We start from the raw sequence: 24,257 nt of genomic DNA, 5'->3' as shown, positions 1-24,257 counted from the left end.
CGGTGTCTCAGAGTTAAAGAAACCAGGGACTAACAGAAATTCTTGAGCATGCAGGACGGCAGATAAAAAACAACTTGCTAAATAAAACGCCTGAACTTCTTCCATTGTGAGATTAAAAAACAAAACAAAACAAAACAAAGCAAACTGGCTGAAAGTGGTTAGTACTAACACGGATGGCTACCTGGAGTCTGTACAAAATGAGCTTGCTGGCGTCACAGCTTGAATCTTCCCCCATGTTTCACACTGACTCCCTCCAAAATTTGCACATGCGACCCATGAAGGGACATGAAGAGGTAACTGCGAACGCCAGAGGATTTTCCAGATGGCTTCTTTCCTTCCACCAAGCACCTACTAATCCCAGAATCCACCCCCTAAACGTTTTCTAATAAAAATACTGTCTTAAAGCCAACACAGGGAGACAGATTAGAGCTATACTCCTGTCTCCTTGTTAGCTGACTCACAATGAAAACTTTTCTCAAAAAATCAGAGCCATAATATTGGCTTCTGTGCGTATAGGGCAACAAGCCCCGTTTGTTTGGTAACAAGATTAGGATGCCATTACAAAGTGCTGTTTCTCTTTCTTTCCCCAGATGTGAGATTTCCAGGCGCTTTCCCTGTCCCTGTATCTGTTCATCTTCTGCATCATTCTCTTCTCCATATCCACACCATTCTTCCATCTTTCCTATTTCTTTCTTAACTGTAAAACAGAATGCATGATTCAAAATATTTGTAGTTCTCTGTTACTTAAAGTGAAAGTTATCTTAAAAAAAAAAAAACCCAACCAAACAAAACGATGCAAATTAGGTAGTTTGTAGTGATATTTATGTGAGGTTGGATTTGATTTTAAGGTTGAGAAAAAGTTTTTCCAAATTTGATTTACACAGTTGTGGGATGAAGGGTAAGCAACCGGAAAAAATGTGAGAATTGCCTGTATTAATACACATCCACACACCCAGGCCTGCACAGACTCGTTGGTCCTGGAGAGTAAACGCATTCCTCCCAAACCCAGCAGGGCCTGGCAGGACAGAGGCGGGCGGGGACCTGGCTCAGGGGGCGGCTGCCTCGCCAGGCGCCACGAAGCCCCGGCGTCCCACAGGTCCCGGAGGCCGCTGCGTCGCGGGGAGCTGGGCTCGGGCCGCCGGCGGTTGCGCCGGGGCAGCCCCGCGGGGAGAGCACCATGAGGACTGACTCGGGGGCTCGGCTGGAGGAGGGCCACCTGGTGAGCGGCGAGGGGCGCGTCGGCCTCGAGAGGTGGCGGGTAAACAGCTACACTTGGCAGTGGGGATGGGTGTGTGGGGGGGGGCGCCAACGAGCTGGGGATCACTAAGGGAGGGCCTTGCTCGTGGGGTGCGCGCATCCGCCCCTCCAGTGTTCACAGGAGTGGGACGGAGACGCAGGCGAGGCCGGGACCGAACTCCCGGAGTGGGAGAGAGAGGCCTGGCATGAAGTTTGCGGGGACCTGAGCCCGCGTTGCCACGACGACGCCTCACTCATCTGAGGCCCGGGGCCCGGCGGGTGCCGGGGCTTCCAGCCAAGCCTCTCCTAGACTCCTCCGAGGAGAGGTCTGTAGCTGCCCAGAAGAGATCTGTTCGCCTGCGGAGTCCTTTAAGTAAGGTCTTCCGTCACGCCCCGCTTCCCGCAAACAAATCACCGCCACCACTTAGGAAACCACGGGAAAGCTGTGATTGCAGCGCCACGGTCGCCGGATTTCTGCTCCTGGGCACATTACCCCCAACTCCGAGGCCCCCTTTTTTGGCAGGGCTAGTCTGGACTGGCCAATCCAGGTCCCTGCACGCCGCTCACCGCAACATCCCCGCAGGGCGCTGCGCCCGGGGTACTAGCCAGGCGGCGCGGCCCGATGACGCATTGCGCCTGCGCGCGCGACCGAGCCGGGAGGGGTGGGACGCCAGGTGCTTGGGGGCCGGCGGCCGCCGAGGCCGGCTAAACGCAGAATGGGGAAGAATCCTGTGGTAAGCGAGCCGTAGCTACTTTTAATTGTTAGGATTTTTGTCTTCAGTTGAGCCGTCCTACTTTTGAGGATTAGAGGTTGGGTCTCTGGGTGCGTGGAACGTCATTTTTGCGGGACTTTTGAAATCAGTTACGTGAACAGAGCCCTGGGATCGATCGCGCGCGCTTCGTAGCATCTTTAGAACAATAGCGCGTTCCTGTGACTGTCATTCTTTTCCAATTGTAATTTTGACTACTGGATGGTATTACGGCAGCTTGCCTCGTCCTAATCTTGTAGTACTTGCATTAATCTACTGTTCGAACGAATGGATTGCTAAATGGGACAAACTACAAGAGTGTCTAAAATTTAACCCTTTTGAATAAATGTCTTATGCAAGCAGCATGAGATACTTGGAACATTAAATTGGCTTCTAGGCATTTCTGTTAGTATATGATTCTAAAATACTTCTCAACTGTAATGCTGTCTGAACTACAAACACTTTTCTTATTCATGTAAATGAGGGTTTAGAAGGGTTCCCCCCACCTTTCTTTCTGCCCTAAAACGCATTCTTCCCAGTGTATGCAACTGGCCTTTTTAAAAATTGTGTTAGTATGTGGTTTAAAACCTCCATTTGTTTCCCATTGAATTAAAACAAAATCCAAACTTCCCTTGGTCTGCAAGGCCCTAACTAATCTGGCTCCTGCCTACCTCTCCTTGGTAATTGTGCGGCAGCCTTGCTGTCCTTTTACCTGAAACATTCCAAGCCCAATTTAACCTAAAAATATTTGCATTTGTTCCGGTTGCTCCTTTCTCATTCAGGTCTCAGCTCAAACTCAGAGAAACTTTCCCTAACAAAAGTAGCACTCAGTCTCCTTCATTCATTACGTTTTGTGTGTGTGTGTGTGTGTGTGTGTGTGTGTGTGTGTATATGTATATGTGTGTGTGTATCTTGTGTATATATATATATACGCACACACGATATGTATACAAGATATGTCTTAAATATAGCATATAAATATATATTTTATCGTACATGCTGCATATAATACATAGTATATATTATCATATATATATTTTTAACATTGTTTCTAATACTCAACCACTAGAATGTAAGTTTCATAAGAGCAGAGTTCTCTCCATTGTGTTCATTAGTGTATTCCTAATGCTTAGAAAAGGGCCTGGCCTAGAGATGGAAAGGAATGTAGGAAGGAAGGAATTTTATATGAAATTTAGGATGGGAGAACAAATTTTAAATTGCTCATGTTTCTCATCAGTACCTCCCAGGTTTCACTGATGAACAAGATTATCAAGAGATTTGAAGATCCTAGTCTGATCCATTATATTTTTCTGTCATGTCTGAACAACAGACTTTTGAAAGAATTGCTTTGGCCGGGCGTAGTGGCTCACTCCTATAATCCCACCACTTTCAGAGGCCAAGGTGGGCGGATTTCCTGAGGTCAGGAGTTCAAGACCAGCCTGGCCAACATGGTGAAACCCCGTCTCTACTAAAAATACAAAAATTAGCCGGGCATGGTGGTGGGTGCCTGTAATCCCAGCTACTTGGGAGGCTGAGGCAGGGGAATTGCTTGAACCCAGGAGATGGAAGTTGCAGTGAGCCAAGATCGTGCCGTTGCACTCCAGCCTGGGCCACACAGCAATACTCCATCTCAAAAAAAAAAAAATAGCTTTATGGTATTTGAAGTAAAGATGCTCTAGGCTTTTACTTACAAGCAAATTTATTTTTCCCCCACAGCGTCCTCCACGAGCTCTTCCACCTGTGCCAAGGTAAAAATAATTTACAGTAATTTCATTATTGAGCTTTAAAAATGGAAAATGAAGACAGTGGAAAAATTGACTAGTATCAATGCAAAATTACAATGATTCAGGAAACTCTTCTGAAAAATTTAGGGATTTTCTGAAATTTTAAAGGTGAAAAATCCTTGAATTTTAAGAATAACAGTTATAATGGAATGTTATATTTAAAAGCCTGAATATCAACATGGTAGGATAATGGATCCATTCCCTTTCTAACTGTTTTGGTGTCTTTTTTTTTTTAAATCAGAATTCTGGTCTTTTGTGAGAATAGTTTCCTCAGAGTTTAAGCTGATTTTAATCAGTGACAAGTAAGAGTTCTTAATCTGCTTAATCCATTTTATTAATAGACAGTAGGGAATATGTATATGTAGGTTCAGAAAATATTGACATTATTTTATTAGCAGTGTTATTAAACCGCTTAATTATAAACAGTAAACTAGTTCGTAAACTAGCTATTATGTGAAAGCTAATTTTATTTTAAATTTGTAATGATTTAAGAGAATTTTCACTGTGAATATTAACAGGTTTCTAATTAATTGTTTCTTTTTTGTCTTTGTCCTGCTGATTAAATTTGTTTGGTGTTATATGACGTGTTAGTCAAGGTGAGTTAGTTTAATGTAAATATAATATTTGGTGTTCAAAAATTAGTTTGATTCCTTGGTTTGTTTCTCTTAAAACTGAGTCTGAATGGTGTAATTTGTAATTCTACAATATGTTTTTGTGAAATAATCTCCCATGACTACCATTTAAAAATTGTCATTGATACATAGCACTAGATGACCTTTCCATTATAAAAGCACTTCATCCCTGAATGGGGTCACCCAGCACATAACTGTTGGCTAATTTGTAGCTCTATAATGAGGACTGCACCTTCCTTTGTCTCATTTAGTCAGGGTAGACAAGGTTATACTATACTAAAACCCCCAAATCTCAGTGACTTAGTGTCACACAGGGTTATTTCTAATTAATACAAAGTCTGCTATGGCAAAAATGGGGGACCATTACCTTTCACTACCTTTTTACTATTGATATAGCAATCTAGGCTACTTTTTTTTTTTTTCTTTTGTTTTGAGACAGAGTCTCACTCTGTTGCCCAGGCTGGAGTGCAGTGGTGTGATCTCGGCTCACTGCAATCTCTGCCTCCTGGGTTCAAGTCATTCTCCTGCCTCAGCCTCCTGAGTAGTTGGGATTACAGGCGTGTGCCACCATGCCCAGCTACTTTTTGTATTTTTAGTAGAGACAGGGTTTTGCCATGTTGGCCAGGCTGGTGTCGAACTCCTGAGCTCAAGTGATCTGCCTGTCTTGGCCTCCCAAAGTGTTGGGATTACAGGTGTGAGCCACTGCGCCTGGCCTGCAATCTAGGCTACTTCTGTGCTGTGGTCCCACCATCTTAACATGAGGCTTCCTCAGTCACCACAACAAGGGAAGAGAAAGCTGGAAGATTACTCACTGGCTCTTTCAACATTTGGCTCTGAAATGACACAGATCACTTCTGCTCACAGCCTATAGGCCAGAACCAGTCATAGACTACACCTATGTGCAAGGAGGCTGGGAAATATAGGGGATCAGATGAATATTTGTTGAACCCACTTTCTGTGTCATGGTTTCTAACATTACTGACATGCAGTGTGCTACTGGTACCACACTGTGGGCTCTCTCTGATCTTCTCAATTTCTTGCCTTCTTCCCCTAATCTATAAACGTTTGCCAGGCCCAGGGAAGAGAGGGAGAATTCTTCCCTGTTTAAAAGTTCTCTTCTGACTGTTCTCTGCATTGAATTTTAGGCAGCCTTTTCTGTTGACGTTTTTTCCTGCTTTATAGATGATATTCCACTTAGTCGTCCTAAGAAAAAGAAGCCCAGAACAAAAAACACACCAGGTAAGACGTTATTCTTTGTTGTGTGGGATCACAAGTTTTCCCAGGACCTCAGGCGTAGTAAACATCACAGATAAGGGAGAATTAAGGCCCCAGCAGCCCCGAATCTCCACTTCATTGAGGATAGAATTAAGGCCAGTTTGAAGCAGTGGAATTCCTGGTGGTGGTGAGGTACAGGGCAGTGGGCAGCCTGAGGAGTATCTGGACGCATTCATGGAATAGAAGGTGGTGCCATCTAAGCTCCTATTTCCATGATATTCCTGGACTCTTTAAGGTCTTTTATCCCCAGACAACATACATGGTTTTAAGCTATGATTGATTCCAGACCCTTGAACATGAATTTAGAAACACAGAGTTCTTAAATCTCACTTCAGTCAGAATATCTCTACATTACAGCATGAGTCTGAAGGCATGGCCACATCATCATTTAAATAGTAAAGCTTCAGTCATGAGCAGAACTCGTTTTTGTCTTAGTCATCCACTAATAATCCTGGAAGTTGCATCCGTAACTCTAAACTCAGCACATCTAGAATCCATCGTTGCCTTTAAGAATAAATAATTTTTTTACGTCTCATGATTTTCTGTTAATGGAACCTACCATTTTCCCAGCCCTCAGGCTTGAAACCTCAAGGTTATCTTTACCTGATCCTTTAACTTCACTCTTTACTTGTGACCTCTCACACTCCTAAAAGGTTTCTGTGGTTGCTGCTCCTTTTTTAAAACAAACAAACAACAACAACAAAAACATAAAAGGAATCATACATACTATCTTTGTTTCTTAATACATAGAGTTCTATGTATTCTTAAACAGTGACTTCATTGTATTACATGATAAGAATGTACCATAATCACTGCTCTGTTATTTATTTAGGTTATTTCCAATTTTTCACTCCAACAATGTTGCAGTTCTGCATAAAATAGTGGGTGGTAGGGAAGAAGTACTTCTGTAGGATGGATTGCTAGCAGTGGAATTGCTAGGTGCAGGATGTGTGCGTTATTAGTTTGACTGACTCTGCTAAATTACCTTAAGGAAGCTTTAGTTATTATCTTGCTACCTGTAGAGTCTGAGAGTGTCTCATTCTCTAAATCCTTAACAACGTTGGACAATATCAATCTTTAAAATTTTTTTGTTAATTTAGTGGGGGAAAAGTAGCTTATTTTAGTTTACATTTCTCTATATACTACTGAGGTTAAACATTTTCATTTGTTTATTGATACATTTCTATTTTTTTTTTTTTTGAGATGGAGTCTTGCTCTGTTGCCCAGGCTGGAGTGCAATGGTGTGATCTTGGCTCCCTGCAACCTCCGCCTCCTGGGTTCAAGCGATTCTCCTGCCTCGGCCTCCTCGAGTAGCTGGGACTACAGGCGCATGCCACTACACCCGGCTAATTTTTGTATTTTTAGTAGAGAGGGAGTTTGCCATGTTGGTCAGGCTGGTTTCGAACTCTTGACCTCAGATGATCCGCCTGCTTTGGCCTCCCAAAGTGCTGGGATTCCAGGCATGAGCCACTGCACCCAGTGCAATTTCTATTTCTTTTGTGAAGAAGACAAGCAAGGAAGGGAATGCAGTCAGGTATGTGTTGAAATTCTTTTAAAAGATTTCATGAGGGAAGAAGTTGAAGTGAATGACCAAATGAAGAGACTTATAAGTTACCTGCTAACTCCAATTATCCGTGATGACTTTATTATTCTTTAACTTATTAATGAAGGACTTTACTATATAGAGGCTGATGAAAATTCTTAAGGCAAGAGGCAAGTAAGAGAATTCTCTATGGTATCAGTTTTTATTATGTTTTCCACCTTTTTCAAAGTTCTAAATGTTCTGAAGCAATTTCTCCTCCTGTCTTTTGCTCTCCTTTTTAGCCCCCTCGTTTTTTCTTCCTCAGCCTTTCTTATTCCTTCATTTATTTCTTTTCCTAACTTAAAGCCCAAAGTTACGGGTGAGGAGGAAGGAAAGATTTGGGGGATAATTAGTTCTGAAAGAGATGGGGTTATTCTATAGGAAACATTCTAGTTACCTTTTCCTCCATCTTTTTAAGATTCAGTGATCTTTGCTCAAGTAATCTCATTTTTTTCTACTCTGTTTTTCTATAGCAAGTGCTTCTTTGGAAGGCCTTGCTCAGACTGCTGGGAGAAGGCCCTCTGAGGGCAGTGAGCCATCAACTAAAGAACTCAAAGAGCACCCAGAGGCTCCTGTTCAAAGAAGACAGAAAAAGACAAGGCTACCTCTTGGTATGTGAAGAAACCAAGGTTAGGTTGTGATAGCACTTGTGATTTTGATGACATGATAAAAACCTCTCTGCTTTCATTTCTTTCCCCCTATCCATATCCCACAGGTGGTTTCTTGCTTTTATGTTTAAAATATTTACCACTAGAATAACTCCAATGGCTTAAGCCAAGAATACTTTACACGTCTCTTTTGATCATATATGTATAGATTATGAGAGGAGGACAACAAATACAGGACTAAACAGAAAGTTCAGATCTCAGTGCATAGAAAAATCTAGTAAATGATGAAATGGACATTTCAGATTAGTGGGGAAATGATAGATTCTGTGCTAACAATAATATGGTGAAACAACAGCTAACATTTGTTTAGTCTTTCTATGTCCCAGGCAGTTCACAAGGTAAATAAAATACTATACCATTTTTTGGCCTATCAAATTGGCAATGCTTTTTTCAAATTATAAAATCCAATATTGACGGGAAATGGGTGCACTCATGCTTTGCTCATAGGAGCATAGATACAGCCTGTCCGGATTTCTGGGAATAGTAGTAAATTCAATAGCTGCAGTAATTAAAGGATGTTAACTGCAGCGTTATTTATAAGAGTAGAAATTGGTAATGACCCAAATATTTAACGGTGTGATACTGGCTAAATAAATCATACTTTATCCATAAATAGGAACCAGGTACCCATTAAAAGGATTGTTAGGGTGACACGGATAATCATCAGTTGTGTATTATTAAATCAAAGAACAAAGGTTATAAAATAGTATGTATTGGAGGATCCCATTTTTGTAAAATATACTATGTTAATTTCTTAGGGTTGCCATAACAAATTACCACAAACTGTGTGACTTCAAACAACAGTTTATTTTTTCATAGTTCTTAGGTGAGAAGTCCAAAATCAAGTTGTCTGCAGGACTATGCTCCCTCTGAAGTCTCTAGAAAAGAATCCTTCCTTGTTTCTTCGAGCCTCTTTTTTTTTTTTTTTTTTTTTTTTTAAGATGGAGTTTCACTCTTATAGCCCAGGCTGGAGTGCAATGGTGCGATCTCAGCTCACTGGAACTTCTGCCTCCCGGGTACAAGCGATTCTCCTGCCTCGGCCTCCTGAGTAGCTGGGATTACAGGCATTTGCCATGATGCTCGGCTAATTTTGTATTTTTTAGTAGAGACAGGGTTTTGCCATGTTGGCCAGGCTCGTCTTGAACTCCTGACCTCAGGTGATCCGCCCACCTCGGCCTCCCAAAGTGCTGGGATTACAGGTGTGAGCCACCGCGCCTGGCCATTTCTTCTAGCTTCTTATGGTTGTTGACAGTCCTTGGAATTGTTTGACTTGTGGTGGCATAATGCCAATCTCTGCTTCCATCTTCACATTTTTCCTTGTGTGTCTGTGTCCATATTTCCCTCTTATAAGGATATCAGTCGTTGGATTTAGGGCCCATTCCAATTTAGCATGACCTCATCTTAACTTGATTTCATCTGCAAAGACTCTGTTTCCAAATAAGGTTACACGCACAGGTATTATGAGTTAGGACTTGAACATATCTCTTTTTGGAGCACAGTTCAACCCAGAACGTAAATATGTACATACATCTACATAGTAAAAAGAATGGAAGAATATAGCAGTGTTACAGTGGTAGAAGTTTTAGAAGGAGGAAGTATGATTTTTAAAATTTTCTTCCTTCATTTATATTTTACTAATTTTTTATATTTTGAGCATTATGACTTTTATAATAATTAGAAAAATGACGACAGGTTGTATTGGAGCCAAACTCAGGGAAGGAACAAAGATGGGGAGATTAGTGCTCTCCTATTAACATCAGCCCTTATTAATAATTTATTATAATTTTCCTAATTACTTGTCCTTCTAGAAAACGGCGTGTCTTGATTGGATGGAAGAATTATAGGAGTAGAAGGGCAGGAACTAGAAAAGTCAGGAGAATGGAACATAATTTTGGAAGGCAAGTTGAAGTGGGATGCCACAGTGCCTGGGGGCACTGAGGGTCTATGAGAACGAAGGGGCGGATGATGGCAGAAGAAGGAAAAGAGACAGAAATGGTGCTCAGACTAGCTTTAACTACTCTACAGTTTATCTCATTAGTGGCAGTAAATGTAGTTTCATTAAAAGTGCCCTTTTAGTAATTTAGTTAAGATACAAGTTTAAAAATCAAGATGGATACCAATACCTAGTTTTATAATTTGTGAAAAGTGTGTTTACAGAAATGACCTTTTTTAGAAAATTCAGGACCCAACTAAGTTTTGAATCAAAAAGGACCTGTCATTGCCATTCCAAAGTACACCAAGCCTGGCAGGTTCAGCTTTCTAAGTTTCTGGATTTAAAAAGTGTGTTTTTATTTATTTTGTTCAGGATGACCAATGGTAGGCTCTACTGCTTGCATTATATTTCCAGTCGAGGCTGTAAGTATTTTATTACAATAGAATTGTAAGGTCTTGAAGGTATTCCAGGGAGGTAGTATTTCCAGGTAGGAAGAGTAGCTAGTGGATTAGAAGAAGGCTTCACTGACTCATTTAAACTTAATACCTACCCTGTGTACAGAAAAGAGTTAATATAGCAGACCTGAGACTGCTATCCTTGGAAAAGCCTGCTGATAAGATTGGCCCTTAGCTGGCATCTGGGAACTTGGATGATAAACAGCTCCCTACACTGATAGAAAACTATCCCTAAATTATAAGGTGACTCACTGTGCATTTGTGCACACATAGTGATTTTTGCTGAACATCTGCTTCCCTTCCGGGCATCCAGAATTTTGGTATGTGCTAGGCTTATGTGACTAGCCCTAACCTTGGGCACTGTCTCTGATGAGCTTCTCTTGTACAACATGTGTCACATGTGTTGTCACAACTCATTACTCTCCAGTAATGTTAGTACATCCTATTTGACTCCACTGATAGAGGACTCTTGGAAGCTTGTACTTGGTTTCCTCTGGACTTGGTCCATGTACTTTTTCCTTTTGCTGATTTTGCTTTATATCCATTTGCTGTAGTAAACCATAATTGTGAGTGTGATGATTTCCAAGTCCTGTGAGCCCTTCTAGAAAGTCAGCGAACCAGGAGATAATCTTGGGAATCTTCAACACAGCCTGGGTATTGGGTTACTTAATTTTTTTCCATATTGTTTGGCATTACAATTTCAATTTTTACATTGAGAGTTTGGAAGTATAACATTTTTAAAAAATTAAAAATTTGTAAGATAGTGAAAACATTTTTGCCCAATTAAAATTCTTGAAGTTCTTTTCTCTTATACAAGTCTTGTACATTACTTTCCTTTTTATGTTTTAGTTATTTGAAAAGTTAAATTTATTTTGTTTTCAGAATTGGAGACTTCCTCCACCCAAAAGAAGTCATCTAGTTCATCTTTATTACGAAATGAAAATGGTATTGATGCGGAGCCAGCTGAGGAGGCAGTTATTCAAAAACCTCGGAGGAAGACAAAGTAGGAATTTATTTATTCTTCTAACTATTCTCCAGGATTACCCTGATGCTTTGTTTGGAGCTCCGAAACAGTAGCTTCTCATTAAGTCTTATTACATACTTGTATTTGTGTACCTCTAGGATAAGTATTATTACAAAAAATCAGTTAAACCAATCTAATGATAAATTTCAGAAGAGTAAACCACTGAGAAAATAAAAAAAATTCAGATTGTACTTAAATAAAAAAACTTAAGAGCCATCTCTAAAAAAGAAGAACACAAATAGAATATATAAGTAGCAAAATTAAACGTTAAGGATATTTAAAAATTAAAGATAATGAAATAGGCTATTGTGATTTATTTTCTTATGTTAACAGAATTCAAATTATGATTATTTTAGGAATAAGTAAAACTGTGTTTTAGCATTAAGATAAAATGAGTAGTGTACTTTAAAGAAATAACACTGGAAGGCATATATATAGCACTATTATTTGTATTTGAAAATGAACCTACAAATAGTGATCAATGTCTGTGTTAGTCCGTTCTCACACTACTAATAAAGACATACCCGAGACTGGGTAATTTATAAAGGAAAGAGGTTTAATTGACTCACAGTTCAGCATGACTTGGGGGTGCCTCAGGAAACTTATCGTGGTGGAAGGTGAAGCAAACACAACCTTCTTCACAGGGCAGCAGGAAGGAGAAGAATTAGAGCTGAGTGAAGGGGGAAGCCCCTTACAAAACGGTCAGCTCTCCTGAGAACTCACTATCACCAGAACAGTCCCTTGACAGGTGGGGATTATTACAATTCAAGATGAGATTTTGGGTGGGGACATAGCCAAACCTTATCAGTATCTATACAGAATCATACAGTTTTAAATTTGGAAAGAAGCTTACAGATCTAGTTCAGTCACTTCAATTTTCAAATGAGAAAACTGAAGCCCTCAGAAATGTAAGTAACTTGCTGCACATAATAGTTAATAACCGATTTATTTGAGTGAAAACCACATTTCTTAACTCCAAGTCCAGGGCCCTTTCCATTATATTTATAGCTAGTTCCTTATGTAAGTCTGTAAAAAATTCAATAATCATCTATTTTTCATACATACGTCCTTATTACAGGAAAACCCAGCCAGCAGAATTACAGTATGCCAATGAGCTAGGAGTAGAAGATGAAGACATAATCACTGATGAGCAAACTACTGTGGAACAGCAGTCTGTATTCACTGCACCCACTGGCATTAGCCAGCCTGTAGGCAAAGTATTTGTGGAAAAAAGCCGTAAGTAGATGCCTTGTTTTAGAATATGAACTCTTTAAAAATTGTCCAAGGATATCCTTTATACTTCTGGAAATCTGAATTAAGGAATTAAGCAAAACTGTGTACAACAATTTATACACAAAACTGGTCATCATGCTATGATTCATGAGAGTGAAAAACTGGAAACAACCTAAATGTGAAATAGGAGAGGAATAATTTCAGTAAGTTGTGGTGTATCTATATAATAATGTTCTTCACCATTAAACATAGTGTTTAGGGAGAATTTTTCATTTTATGGAAAGATTCTGATAAAAAATGAGCATATACACATGTGCACACACACACACAGTTTGATCTATGCATAGGACAAAAGACTTGAAGGAAATAGGCTCAAATATTAATGCTGGTTGTTTCTGGATTTATGGGGTTATGGGCAATGTAAAGATCTTCCCCACCCCTGCCTGATTCTTTATTCTTTCTTGTACTTTACCAGTTTGCTGCAATTGGTAGTAGTTGTGGTGGGACAGATAATGATATAAATTCTACAATTGACAATAAGAGAGAAAATACATGATGATACTACCATATTAAATAAGAAATACAACATCATAGCTGTATATTCTTTTGCAAGATAGTTCTGACATTGTATAATGTATACTAGGTTTGCAGTGTATTTTAGCTCAGGCTGCTATAACAAAATACCACCGACTGAGTGGCTTAAACCACGGACATTTATTTCTCATAGTTCCTAAAGCTAGGAAGTGCAAGACAAGGTTCAAGCAGATTAGGTTACTGGAGAAGGCCCCTTCCTGGCTTGCCAGTGGCTGCCACTGTGTCGTCATGTGGCAGAGAGAGCTCTGGTGTGTCTTCTTCTTAAAAGGATTATAATCTCATCATGGGAGCTTCATCCTCATGACTTCATCGAAATCTAATTACCTCCCAGTGACCTCGCACTCACTGGGGGGTTAGGGCTTCAACATATGAATTTTTGGGGGACGCATTCCGTCTATAACACAGTGTTTAAGAAAAACCTACTCAAAGCATGATCATGACTATATACTACCATGGATATGTTAAGCATATGCTGCCTAAAGAACTCATCTGAAACATAAAGGTTAGTCCTTAAAATTTACAATTTAGATTTTGTGTACCTTGTTTTAGAACTCTACTTCAGAAGATCCCATTTAAGGGATCTTGCAGTTCTTGGCCAATAAGAAACCTGTGGTCTAGAGAGGCTGACTTACCCAGTGTCTCACAGTTTGGTTAGGGTGGAACTGGGACTTGAACTGTAGTTTTATGACTTCTAATCACGTGGTTTTATTCATCTACCACGTGGTCATTTAAATTGCCGCAGTTCTTTTTCAAGCAGTATCACTTAATCCTCATTTTTATTCTTGCTTCACTTAGCATAGAAATTTCCCTGCTAGAGTAACTGGCCATAAAAGGTACCAGTGGTTCTATTGTCTGCCCAGAAGTTGTCTTTTCTTAGGGAAAATTGTCACACCCCTGTCTTTCATCCTCCAAAATACCTGCGAACTGGGTTTGGTGAGGATAATTGAAATGGAACCTTTCCTGTTTCCTGAGGTCTATTTGTGGATTACTAGATATACAAGAAGGAGCCTCTGAATCAACAGTAAAAAGGCTAAAGCCCTGCTCATACAATATTGCAGTGCTGACTTTTGAACTGAAGTTCTTCACAGGAATGTTCTAAAGAGAAATTTATGAAGCAGCCTATTTCTTTCCTGTCATCCCAGAAAGCCGTGCTACACATCCTGACATCTTTTCCTAAGAAATTTAAAGTAGTTTTCAAATATTGACTTACCTTGATAGTATAGGCATATAAACTTTAATACTTCAAAGTCTCTAAATTAGAATTTTGTAGACTAGGTCATGTTAAAGGTTTCTAGACTTTATTCTGAGTTGAAAGTTCATTTTTTTTAATTAAATATAATTGATTTCTGAAATTGTTACTTCACTTTGGATTGAGAAGAAAATACACTGACATCGCTTATTTTTCTTCAAGATGAAAAATTATGTTTAAGGATCCCCAAGAAAAGATCCTTCTGAAATAGGTACTGAGTCAAGGAGAATTTTCAGATAGAACAGCAATATTTCAGTCTTAGTTTGCGGCTTCCTGAGTATGGAATTAAAAAAAAAATGGCTACCAGGGTTCTCTCTCGCTAGTTGTTAGTAATTACATTATGTGTTCTTAGGGAGATTCCAGGCTGCTGATCGTTCAGAGTTGATAAAGACCACAGAAAACATAGATGTGTCAATGGACATGAAGCCTTCCTGGACCACCAGAGATGTGGCACTTACAGTGCACCGGGCTTTCAGGTGGCTGCTTTTGTTGGACTTTTCTTAAAATAAATGTTAACTGAGTTCTGTAATTAAAGAAAAAAATAACCTCTTGGTTGTTCAATATTGTTAATGAAATGACAACTTAAAATGGTAGGTAGGTATATTTTTTAAACATCCTATTGGAATTGAGTGATCTACCTATCAGTGTAACTAAAAAGAAAGAGCTTGCTTTTACTTGTCATGAAATGTTGAATTTTATTCTTGTATATGAAGAGATTTTAAACATGTTTTAGCTTTTTACTTTAGTAATTCATGTATAATAATCAAACCCTTTTCCATTCAGGATGATTGGTCTCTTTTCTCATGGATTCTTGGCTGGCTGTGCTGTGTGGAATATTGTTGTGATATATGTTCTAGCAGGAGATCAGCTATCCAACCTCTCAAACCTTCTGCAACAATATAAGACCCTAGCGTATCCATTCCAGAGTCTTCTGTACTTGCTTTTGGCTCTGAGTACAATTTCAGCTTTTGACAGGTAATGCCTATGACTCCAGATCTGTCTAACTTCTTCAGGAGGAAATGCTGAGCAAAATGTGTCACTGACCATGATAGTTTTCAAAATAGAATTATAGAGTATCAATGTTACTTCAAAAAGTTTTAAGGCCAGTCTACTTCTGTTCTTTTTTGAGGGGATGAGACCATTGTAAACAAAATATTCCCAAAAGACTTCACCCATTCCAGCATCAATTCATAGGTCCAAAATTTCATCCAAATATAGTCAACTCAGAAGTTCCTAAATGCCATCTAAATCAGGTATAGGTGAAACTCAGAGCATTTGTATTTGTCTCCTAGCACTGCTGTAACAAAGTACCACACACTGGCTGGCTGAAAACAGCACATTTATTCTCTTATGGGTCTGGAGGCGAGCAGTCTGCAATCAGGATGTGGCCAGGGTTGATTCCTTTTTCCAGGGCTCTGAGGGAGAATCTGTTTCATGACCTTCCCCTCACTTCAGTGGTTGCTGACAGTCCTTGGCATTCCTTGGCTGTAGATGCATCATTCCAATATTTGCCTCTATCGTCACGCAGCGCTTTCCCCCTGTGTATCTCTGTATCTGTGTCTCTTCTAATAAGGACAGCAGTCATACTGGATTAGGGTTCATCCTAATGACCTTATCTTATCTTTATTACATCTGCAAAGATCCTGCTTCCAAATAAGGTCACATTCATAAGTACTCCAGGTTAGGAGTTCAACGTATCTTTTTGGGAACACAATTTAGCCCCTTTTAAAAAAAATCCACCGAGTTAGAGCCTAATGATATGGGTAATAGAAAGAGGTAGAAACTAATGAAATTTTGTAGATCAAGTTTAATTTTCTTTAGGATGTTTTAACCCCAAAGGAATGTTGTCCAAAGTAGTCTAGTTAGATGTTTTATGTGGCCTTTGTAAATTAGATGATTTTGTCATGTGTGTTAAGTATACACTGTAGCTACTTAAAACCTAATAATAGTATATGTGGTAGCATTAGACTAGAGAAGGAAAAAACTATAGTCAAGAAAGTAAAGTTTTGTTAAGAAGTTTACAACTGCGCTGTGACAAGAAACTTTTATATTTTCTAGGATTGACTTTGCTAAAATATCAGTAGCAATCCGAAATTTTTTGGCCCTGGATCCTACAGCTTTAGCATCTTTCTGTGAGTAAGCAGTTTAACATGATAACTGTGTTAATTCTTCAGTTATACCATAATTTTGAACCAGGATAAATATAATTTTTTTTAAAAGTTGTATTACTGCTCCTTATAAACATTACCTATAGATGTTCAGTGAATTTGTAATTAGAAACATAAAAGGCATAATATTGATAGAATTATTTTTTCAATTGAGGTTCATCTAAATAACTTTGAAAAGCTTAATTTATTGTACTGTATTACTTACTTTTTAACTTTTGTATTTTCTACTTGACATTAAACAGATTCAGCAGGTATGGCCTTTTAATAACAAACAATATTTTATATCTTTCTGATCATTTGGAATGCATTTTGTTCTAAGTTTTGAGAATATTAATAAAACTAGTTTTAGGACCTTGAGCAAGTCATTTAACTTTTAAAAAGATGTTCTAGGTTCTTCTCAGTTCTAATGATGAAATAGTGAACGTCTCAAAAGATCCTTCTGCACCTATTGTTCTCAAAAATTTATATAAGGATATCTGGCCTATTGAAATATATTTATTTCGTCAAATAAATTTCTTTTATATCATCAGTCACCAAAGTATAGATTATTTTCGATATTAATCTATAAATTCAAAATAAACCAGGTTGTTAAAAATTATTAGTAATTTCATTTGTCTTTTTCTCAGTGTACTTTACTGCTCTTATACTATCTCTGAGTCAGCAAATGACAAGTGACAGAATCCACCTTTACACACCTTCTTCTGTTAATGGTAGCCTCTGGTAAGAATTCACAATGACATTAGCAATTGTTAATGGCAATAACAGCAACTTTTCTTATCCTTCCATTCTTTTTCAACTGCAAATAATGAAGGCTCTGTTTTTGTTTCCAAATATATGGCAAGAAAATACTTATTCCTTTGGTTAATGGGTGACTATTGTTATGTCCACCTGCATTTTTAATGAAATATCTTCCTTTTAAAAATCTGTTTTAGATCTTCAAGTTATAGTTTTTTTTTTTTCGAGATAGAGTCTCGCTGTGTCACCCATGCTGGAGTGCAACGGCACTATCTCGGCTCAGTGCAGCCACCGCCTCCTGGGTTCAAGCGATTCTGCAGTCTTAGCCTCCCGAGTAGCTGGGATTACAGGCACCCGCCATCATGCCTGGCTAATTTTTGTATTTTTGTAGAAATGGGCTTCACCATGTTGGCCAGGCTGGTCTTGAACTTCTGACCTCAGGTGATCCACCCGCCTTGGCCTCCCATAGTGTTGGGATTATAGGCGTGAGCCACTGCGCCCAGCCAAGTTATAGTTTTAAAATAAGTCATCATATGATGGACGGAAGGAGCCCTGCATTCTTACCCCCTGTCAGGGAGTTTCATACCCCAGAACAGTGATGGGAGTGAGTAGCTGGGATAGATTCAGAAAACCAAGCAATGCTAGAAAGAGCAGAATAGGGAGAGCCAACATCTGCACATCAGCGGCCAGCCATGAAGCTGACAGGATGGCTGAGATTATAGTTCATAAAACTTAGAGAAGCAGTCTTTTTTTTTTTTTTTTTCCCCAAATGCTGCACGTAGCATCCAAAAGTAGTCTTTTGAGAGAGTGGCTAGGGACATTAGGTAAAGAGAAAGCAAAGATACTTTATTGAGGATTAATGTCATGGTAGTTGGAAGGAAAACTTTTAGAGAATTTTCTTGGGAATACTAACTTTGCATTTATATGAACGTATACAGCAGATCTGTTCAGAGTTTAAATAACCTTTGAACCCTTGTTCTCATTATATATGTGGTATATTTTACAGGGAAATTATATTTTCTTTCACGCTTTACTTGTTATTTCTCTAGGAGAGGACTGCTGTTTTTTCTTAAAGTTCATAAAATAGATATATTTGTGTATATGAACCAAACTGAAGGCACTTCTAATGAGTATTTCTACATTTTTAGGGAAGCAGGAATTGAGGAACAGATTCTCCAGCCATGGATTGTGGTGAATCTCGTGGTGGCTCTTCTGGTTGGATTATCTTGGCTATTTTTGTCTTATAGGCCAGGCATGGATCTTAGTGAAGGTATTAAAGAAAAAAAACAGCATAAGAATATCCTGAAATCTTCTATAATGGTTTTATAAACCTCCTTTTAATAGGTATAGCTTATAATATTCCAATAACAAAGACACATTTAAATTAAAATGATACAAGAAGAGAGAAAATAAAGTGGTGTAACAGAATGCCAAGAGAAGCAGGGAGGAGTGTCTAGGAGGGCTTGAGTCTGGAACTACTTAATGAGGGGCTTCTGTGGCCCTTGTGCATTTTCAGGAGGTATTTCTTCTCTTGGAACCCTTCAAGTAATTTAGAAAAAGTCTTTGCTCTTCACTTCTCTTAGTCTCCTGCTGATGAATTTTGAAATAAATCATGCTTTGTCTACATAGCCTCTCTGTCAGACACATACTCAAGTTAATTATTCTTCCTTCTCTATTTGGTACAAATTCTTAACCGTTCATTGGCTAACAGTGTTTAGTACTCTTTTAACATGCTCAGTGTGCAGTGATTCACTCATCTCTAGTCCCCAGACCCCTTTTGGAACACCTGAAGAAGAATCATCATATTAGCAAACTGCTAACCTTTTATGCTGCTTGAGGAACTGTTTAGTATTTGTATTGTAAATTGTGTTTCCTTGGCCAATGTTCAACAGTTTTACCCTTGAATATCTTTTTTTTTTTTTTTTTTTTTTTTTGGAGACGGAGTCTCGCTGTGTCGCCCAGGTCAGAGTACAGTGGCTCGATCTCGGCTCACTGCAAGCTCTGCCTCCCGGGTTCATGTCATTCTCCTGCCTCAGCCTCCCGAGTAGCTGGGACTACAGGCGCCCGCCACCACGCCCGGCTAATTTTTTGTATTTTTAATAGAGACGGGGTTTCACCATGTTAGCCAGGACAGTCTCAATCTCCTGACCTCGTGATCCGCCCGCCTCGGCCTCCCAAAGTGCTGGGATTAAGGCGTGAGCCGCTGCACCTGGCCAAACATCTTTTATGGATATTTTCTGGGCCTTGGTTATTATTTTATTTTTTATTTGACCAACTATTTACAACCTATCTGCCTCAGAAGCCTTAGCATGCAGAATTTCGCCAACATCTATGCTAAGTAATAGTTTAAATGTAGAAAATGTCAGCTAATAACATTCTACATTGTGGTTGGGATCAAAACTGCATCTGGATTGTGCAGTATTCAGTCTAAATATTTCCAGAATCCTGTTCTTTTAAGGCCATGTTAGTCATACATGTGGATTTAAAAAGTAAGTATAAAATGAGATGATAATACCTGGCTTCTTGCGTTGTTTTGATGATTAAATGGGATGACCCATTTAAAATATCCTGGCACACATCTCTTGTTAGTTCCAAGTCCTTCCTCTGTATCTGTCCCCTATGTTTCAGATGATCTGATCACTGTAGAATTAGACATTTTAGCTATTTAATGATCTTTGATTCTCTAAGTGACTTAAATTTCCAGGTAGGATTGTGTATATTGTCTCTATTACATTTTACTTTTAAGGGGTTTATAATTTAAAATTTAAATATTTTAAAATGTAAAACTTGTACATTTGTTATCAGCTTACCTTTTAAATCATATTTCACTGTCAAGAAATCTTACTTGAGGGCTTTCTATTAGTATATATTATGTCAATTTTTAAAAGGACTATTTATAAATAAGCTATACAACTCCGTTGGAGGCACTGGGAAACAATTTTAAGTATGATCTGTTCATTTTCTTCTCCAGAGTTAATGTTCTCCTCAGAGGTGGAAGAATATCCTGATAAAGAGAAAGAAATCAAAGCCTCTTCATAATACCAGCTCACCTTTGGAGGAATAATGACCCAGTATTTGTCCCATTTTTGTTTTTAAATGTATTTTTATAAGATGTGTACATGTGTATTTGTAATAGATTTTTTGATTATATAATACTGAAACATCTCTCAGTATTATGAAAAATGTTAAAATTGTGTTTGCTATTTATGTCTAAACATTAATTTGTCTAGCATTATCATCTTAATGACAAAGGGAATAATGAACTAGAAACCAGCAAGTGAAAGTGTTTATTTCCTATTTTCTCAAAACAGTTGTATTTATAACTATTATCTTAAAAAGCACTGGTTTAGAAAAAGCCATAACTTAAATAGTGTTATAAAATATATATCAGGTTTAAACATAAATTTAGCGAATATGGTAGAAGGGAAAAAAGCCTTCATTTTTGACCTCCCCTTACTGAATAAATTGAAATATGAAATTTGTCTTTTCTGAAACTGGCTTAGTGATTGAGTATCATGTAATAATTATAATTTAGCTTGAAAGATGCTCTACATCATGACCAATAAAAAGGGAATGTATGTTTTGTTTGAAAAATTATATAACCTAAATTTTTTACCTAGAAGTAACTAACAAGTTGCTTCTCATTATAATCTGTACTAGTGGTTCTCGTATCTGGTTGTACATCAGGATCATAGAGGGAGATTTAAAAAATCTATGTAGCAAAAGAGGCTGAGCAGGGCAAGGCTCAGGGGAATAAAGGAGAGACCTGTGAGCTTGTGGGCTCCCAGTTGACATCTGCAGTACCCTTTCCTCTGTCCCTTTTTTCTGAGTGACAAGAAATAGGAGTAGAAATTCACCATCTCTGTTCTCCAGCTCTTTGTCAGAGAGGTTTCTGGTTTTCCAGGAAATCCCCCTCTTGAGATGGGTCCTGCACTGGGAAAGATCTCTTCAGAACTATATCCAATGGTACCTCAGCTGTTGTATATGAGACCCTAGAGCTCAAGTTGAGGAGAAGACTAGCTATGGGAAAAAATGTTTCAAAGGCTGTTGAGCACATCAATAAAACTATTGGGCCTGCCCTGATTAGCAAGCAACTGAATGTTATAGAACAGAAGAGGATTGACAAATTGATGATAGAGATAGTTGACCCTGACAATAGGTCTAAATTTGGAGTGAACATTATACTGGGAATCTCTTTTGCTGTTTGTAAGGCTGGAGCTGCTGAAAAGGGATTCTCCCTGCTGTCACAGAATTGTGAATTTGCTGGCAATTCTGAAGGCATCCTGCTAGTTCCAGCTTTCACTGTGACCAGCAATGGTTCTCATTCTGGCAATAAGCTGGCAGTATAGGAGTTCACAATCTTCCCCGTCAGCAAACTTCAGGGAAGCCATGCTCGTTAGAGCCAACGCTTAGCATACTTGAGCCGTGTCATCAAAGAGAAATGTGAGAAAGCTGCTGCCAATGTGGTGGATTGTGGTAGGCTGCATAATGTCTCCTAAAGATGTCCATGTCCTAATCCCTGGAACTTGTGAATATACTACTTTACATGGCCAAACGGATTTGCAGATATGATAAAGGTTATGAACCTTAAAACGGGGACATTATCCTGTATTATCCAGAAGGGTCCAGTGTAATCTTATGAGTCCTTAAAAGCAGAGAAGAAAGCCTTTTATGTCTGTGGTCAGAGAGGTCAGAAGTTATGATATTGCTGGCTTTGAAGATGGAAGAGGGGGCCATGAGCCAAGGAGAGTGATGACCTTGCAGCTGAGTACGGCCCTTGGCCAACAATGAGCAAGGAAATGGATTTCAGTCACATAACCACAAGGAACTGAGTTCTATGAGTATCCCAAATGAGCAAGGAAACAAATCCTCCCCTAGAGCCAAGAAAGGAAGGCAGCTCTGTGGATACCTTGGTTTTGGCCTGGTGCTGCCCATGTCGGACTTTTGACATACAGAACTGTAAGATAGCAAGTGTATGTTGACTAAGCTGCTAAATTGGAGGTGATTGGTTATGGCAGCAATAGAAAGCTATATATCCTAGAGAATAAAGAAGGCTAGAGCTGCTGTGGAATGCACTTGGGAAAGCTGGCTACGTTGATAATATGTAACTGGCATGGGCATAGTTGCCTTTGTATTCTTCCAGGTCTGGGAAGTACAACTTAGACTTCAGATCTCCTAATGACCCAGGAGGCATATAAACCTGAGCAGCTAGTAGCCCTGTACAAGTCCTTCATCAGGGAAAAACATTGAGTATTCCCTGATTAAGGACTTGTACAGAGGACTCTGTTTTCCCTGATGTTTCTGGTGTGTCTCAAAAATTGTTTGACTGTGATGACAGGGAAGTTTGGAAGAAGTTCACTGCTAATGCATGTCTCCAGGAAGTAGGGAATGATCTCACAGTGACACTTGAGGCACATTGCTGAGGCCGTCAATGAGAATTCATGTAACTTTCTCCAGCTTACAGTGGACTAGATTGACATGCAAGCTGATCCAGTCCAATTGGTAGGGCATCATGGTTTCTCATTACTCACTGACTTAAAATACTGTTATTGCCATCCTGGTGAAGCACTGCACTGGGTAGATAACACAGGGGCACCTTGCTGATCAGAGCCCTTGGCCAGGTACAAAGAGCTCAGTTTCTAAAACTCTGTCATTTCAATAATGTTATAAATTGAATCATACAGTATGTAATTTTATGGGATTCGCTTTTTTTCTGTTGATCTCTTTTTTTCTGAGTCATCTCAGCTGTTGTGTGTATCAATAGTTCATTTCCTTTTACTGTTTTGTTTGGTTTAACTCATTGACCTATTGAAGGATATCTGGGCTCATTCCAGTCTGTGAATAATGCTGCTGTGGACATTCATGTGCAAGTTTTTGTGTGAACATTAAGTTTTTATTTCTTTAAGATAAATGCCCAGGAGTGAAATTGATGGGTTGTATGTAGTTACAAACTGCCAAGCTGTTTTCCAGAGTTGGTGGTACCATTCTAATTTCCCATGACAATTTTTTGAAGAGTCCAAGCTAGTTTTGCTTTAGAGTGCCTCACCTACATTTTTTAATTGTCTGACTTTTTCCTAATGACATCACTTAATTTGTTCCTCAATCTCCTGAATTTCCTATAGACTGGAGGTTAGGTCCGGCGGTTTGATTAGATTTTAAAAAAAAATATGACTTCATCTGTGATGCTGTGTACTTTATGTTGCATAACATGAACCCTAAGAACAGAGTGAGCTGCTGGACAGCAAGTTTCATGGGGTGCAGTAATTAACACACCACATAGTATAAATCTGAAATAATGACAAATGTGTTAAGGGCCTTGGGATATTGGACCATGTACTCTGAGGAGCACAAGGTGAGGTGCAGGTTCCTGCCCCTAAAGAACTCTATCTTTTGAGATTAGCAACTAATAGTGTGAGCCCACTAATAGGATGTGAAAGTTGTCAAAATCAAGTTCTGGTCATTGTGTTAAAAATCCTAACAAATAGAGCTGGGGAAGGCCGTGAAAGGACGATTTTCATGCACAAATGTCTGATAATGAGGACTATCATAAAAGACTGCACAAAACCACACCTTGCACAAAGGCCATCACAACCTGACACACAAAAAATACTTCTATGAGGACATTTGCCCAGCAACTGCCTGTCCAATGTCCAACTGGCAACATCCTTGTTATTGATCCTTGTAGCCAAGGATAATTCTCTCAAAACAATCATTTTTGCTTTAAAAACCATTGTCTTCCTTGACCTCCCTGTATATGCACATAGTTTACTGTGGCACTTGTATTCTTATTGCAATGCCTACTCCTGAATAAACATCATTTTCTTTCAGAGAGTCTCCCTCTCTGTTATTTAGGCTGACAAGGATATGCCAAGAAGTAGCTTGGATATAGCAGTTAACTCTGCCTTTAGGATAGGTGTATGGGGATATAAGAGTTAACTAA

At 39.0% G+C, this 24,257-nt stretch overlaps 1 protein-coding gene across 2 annotated transcripts; it reads left to right on the top strand.

Moving 5' to 3' along the window:
* Positions 1 to 1,082: 1,082 nt before the first annotated feature.
* On the top strand, positions 1,083 to 20,911 carry TMEM237 (transmembrane protein 237). Of its 2 annotated transcripts, none has more exons than XM_001156617.8 (13): positions 1,083 to 1,219; positions 3,702 to 3,733; positions 4,361 to 4,365; positions 5,584 to 5,640; positions 7,732 to 7,869; positions 11,197 to 11,317; positions 12,417 to 12,574; positions 14,767 to 14,890; positions 15,198 to 15,389; positions 16,473 to 16,546; positions 17,209 to 17,302; positions 18,466 to 18,587; positions 20,289 to 20,911. In XM_001156617.8, exons 1-13 carry the CDS (start codon positions 1,178 to 1,180, stop codon positions 20,354 to 20,356), a joined length of 1,227 nt encoding a protein of 408 aa, XP_001156617.2. In that variant the 5' UTR covers positions 1,083 to 1,177; the 3' UTR covers positions 20,357 to 20,911. The 2 variants fall into 2 exon arrangements, with proteins under 2 accessions (XP_001156617.2, XP_003309450.1); XM_003309402.6 differs by lacking the exon at positions 1,083 to 1,219 and adding an exon at positions 1,938 to 1,970.
* Positions 20,912 to 24,257: the final 3,346 nt, after the last annotated feature.

Source organism: Pan troglodytes, chromosome 13 (assembly GCF_028858775.2).
Source record: "Pan troglodytes isolate AG18354 chromosome 13, NHGRI_mPanTro3-v2.0_pri, whole genome shotgun sequence".
In the NCBI taxonomy this organism is placed as follows: Eukaryota; Metazoa; Chordata; class Mammalia; order Primates; family Hominidae; genus Pan; species Pan troglodytes.
Note: the sequence above shows the minus strand (reverse complement) of the source record. Positions and strands in the feature narration are given on the sequence as shown.

What these genes read in the sequence shown, in the direction of transcription:
- TMEM237 (XM_001156617.8), top strand. Translation starts at nt 1,178, where the DNA reads ATGAGGACTGACTCGGGGGCTCGGCTGGAGGAGGGCCACCTG. An exon ending in ACAATTTCAGCTTTTGACAG is followed by an intron (nt 15,390 to 16,472) that starts GTAATGCCTATG and finishes TATATTTTCTAG; the next exon opens with GATTGACTTTGCTAAAATAT. An exon ending in TCTGTTAATGGTAGCCTCTG is followed by an intron (nt 17,303 to 18,465) that starts GTAAGAATTCAC and finishes CTACATTTTTAG; the next exon opens with GGAAGCAGGAATTGAGGAAC.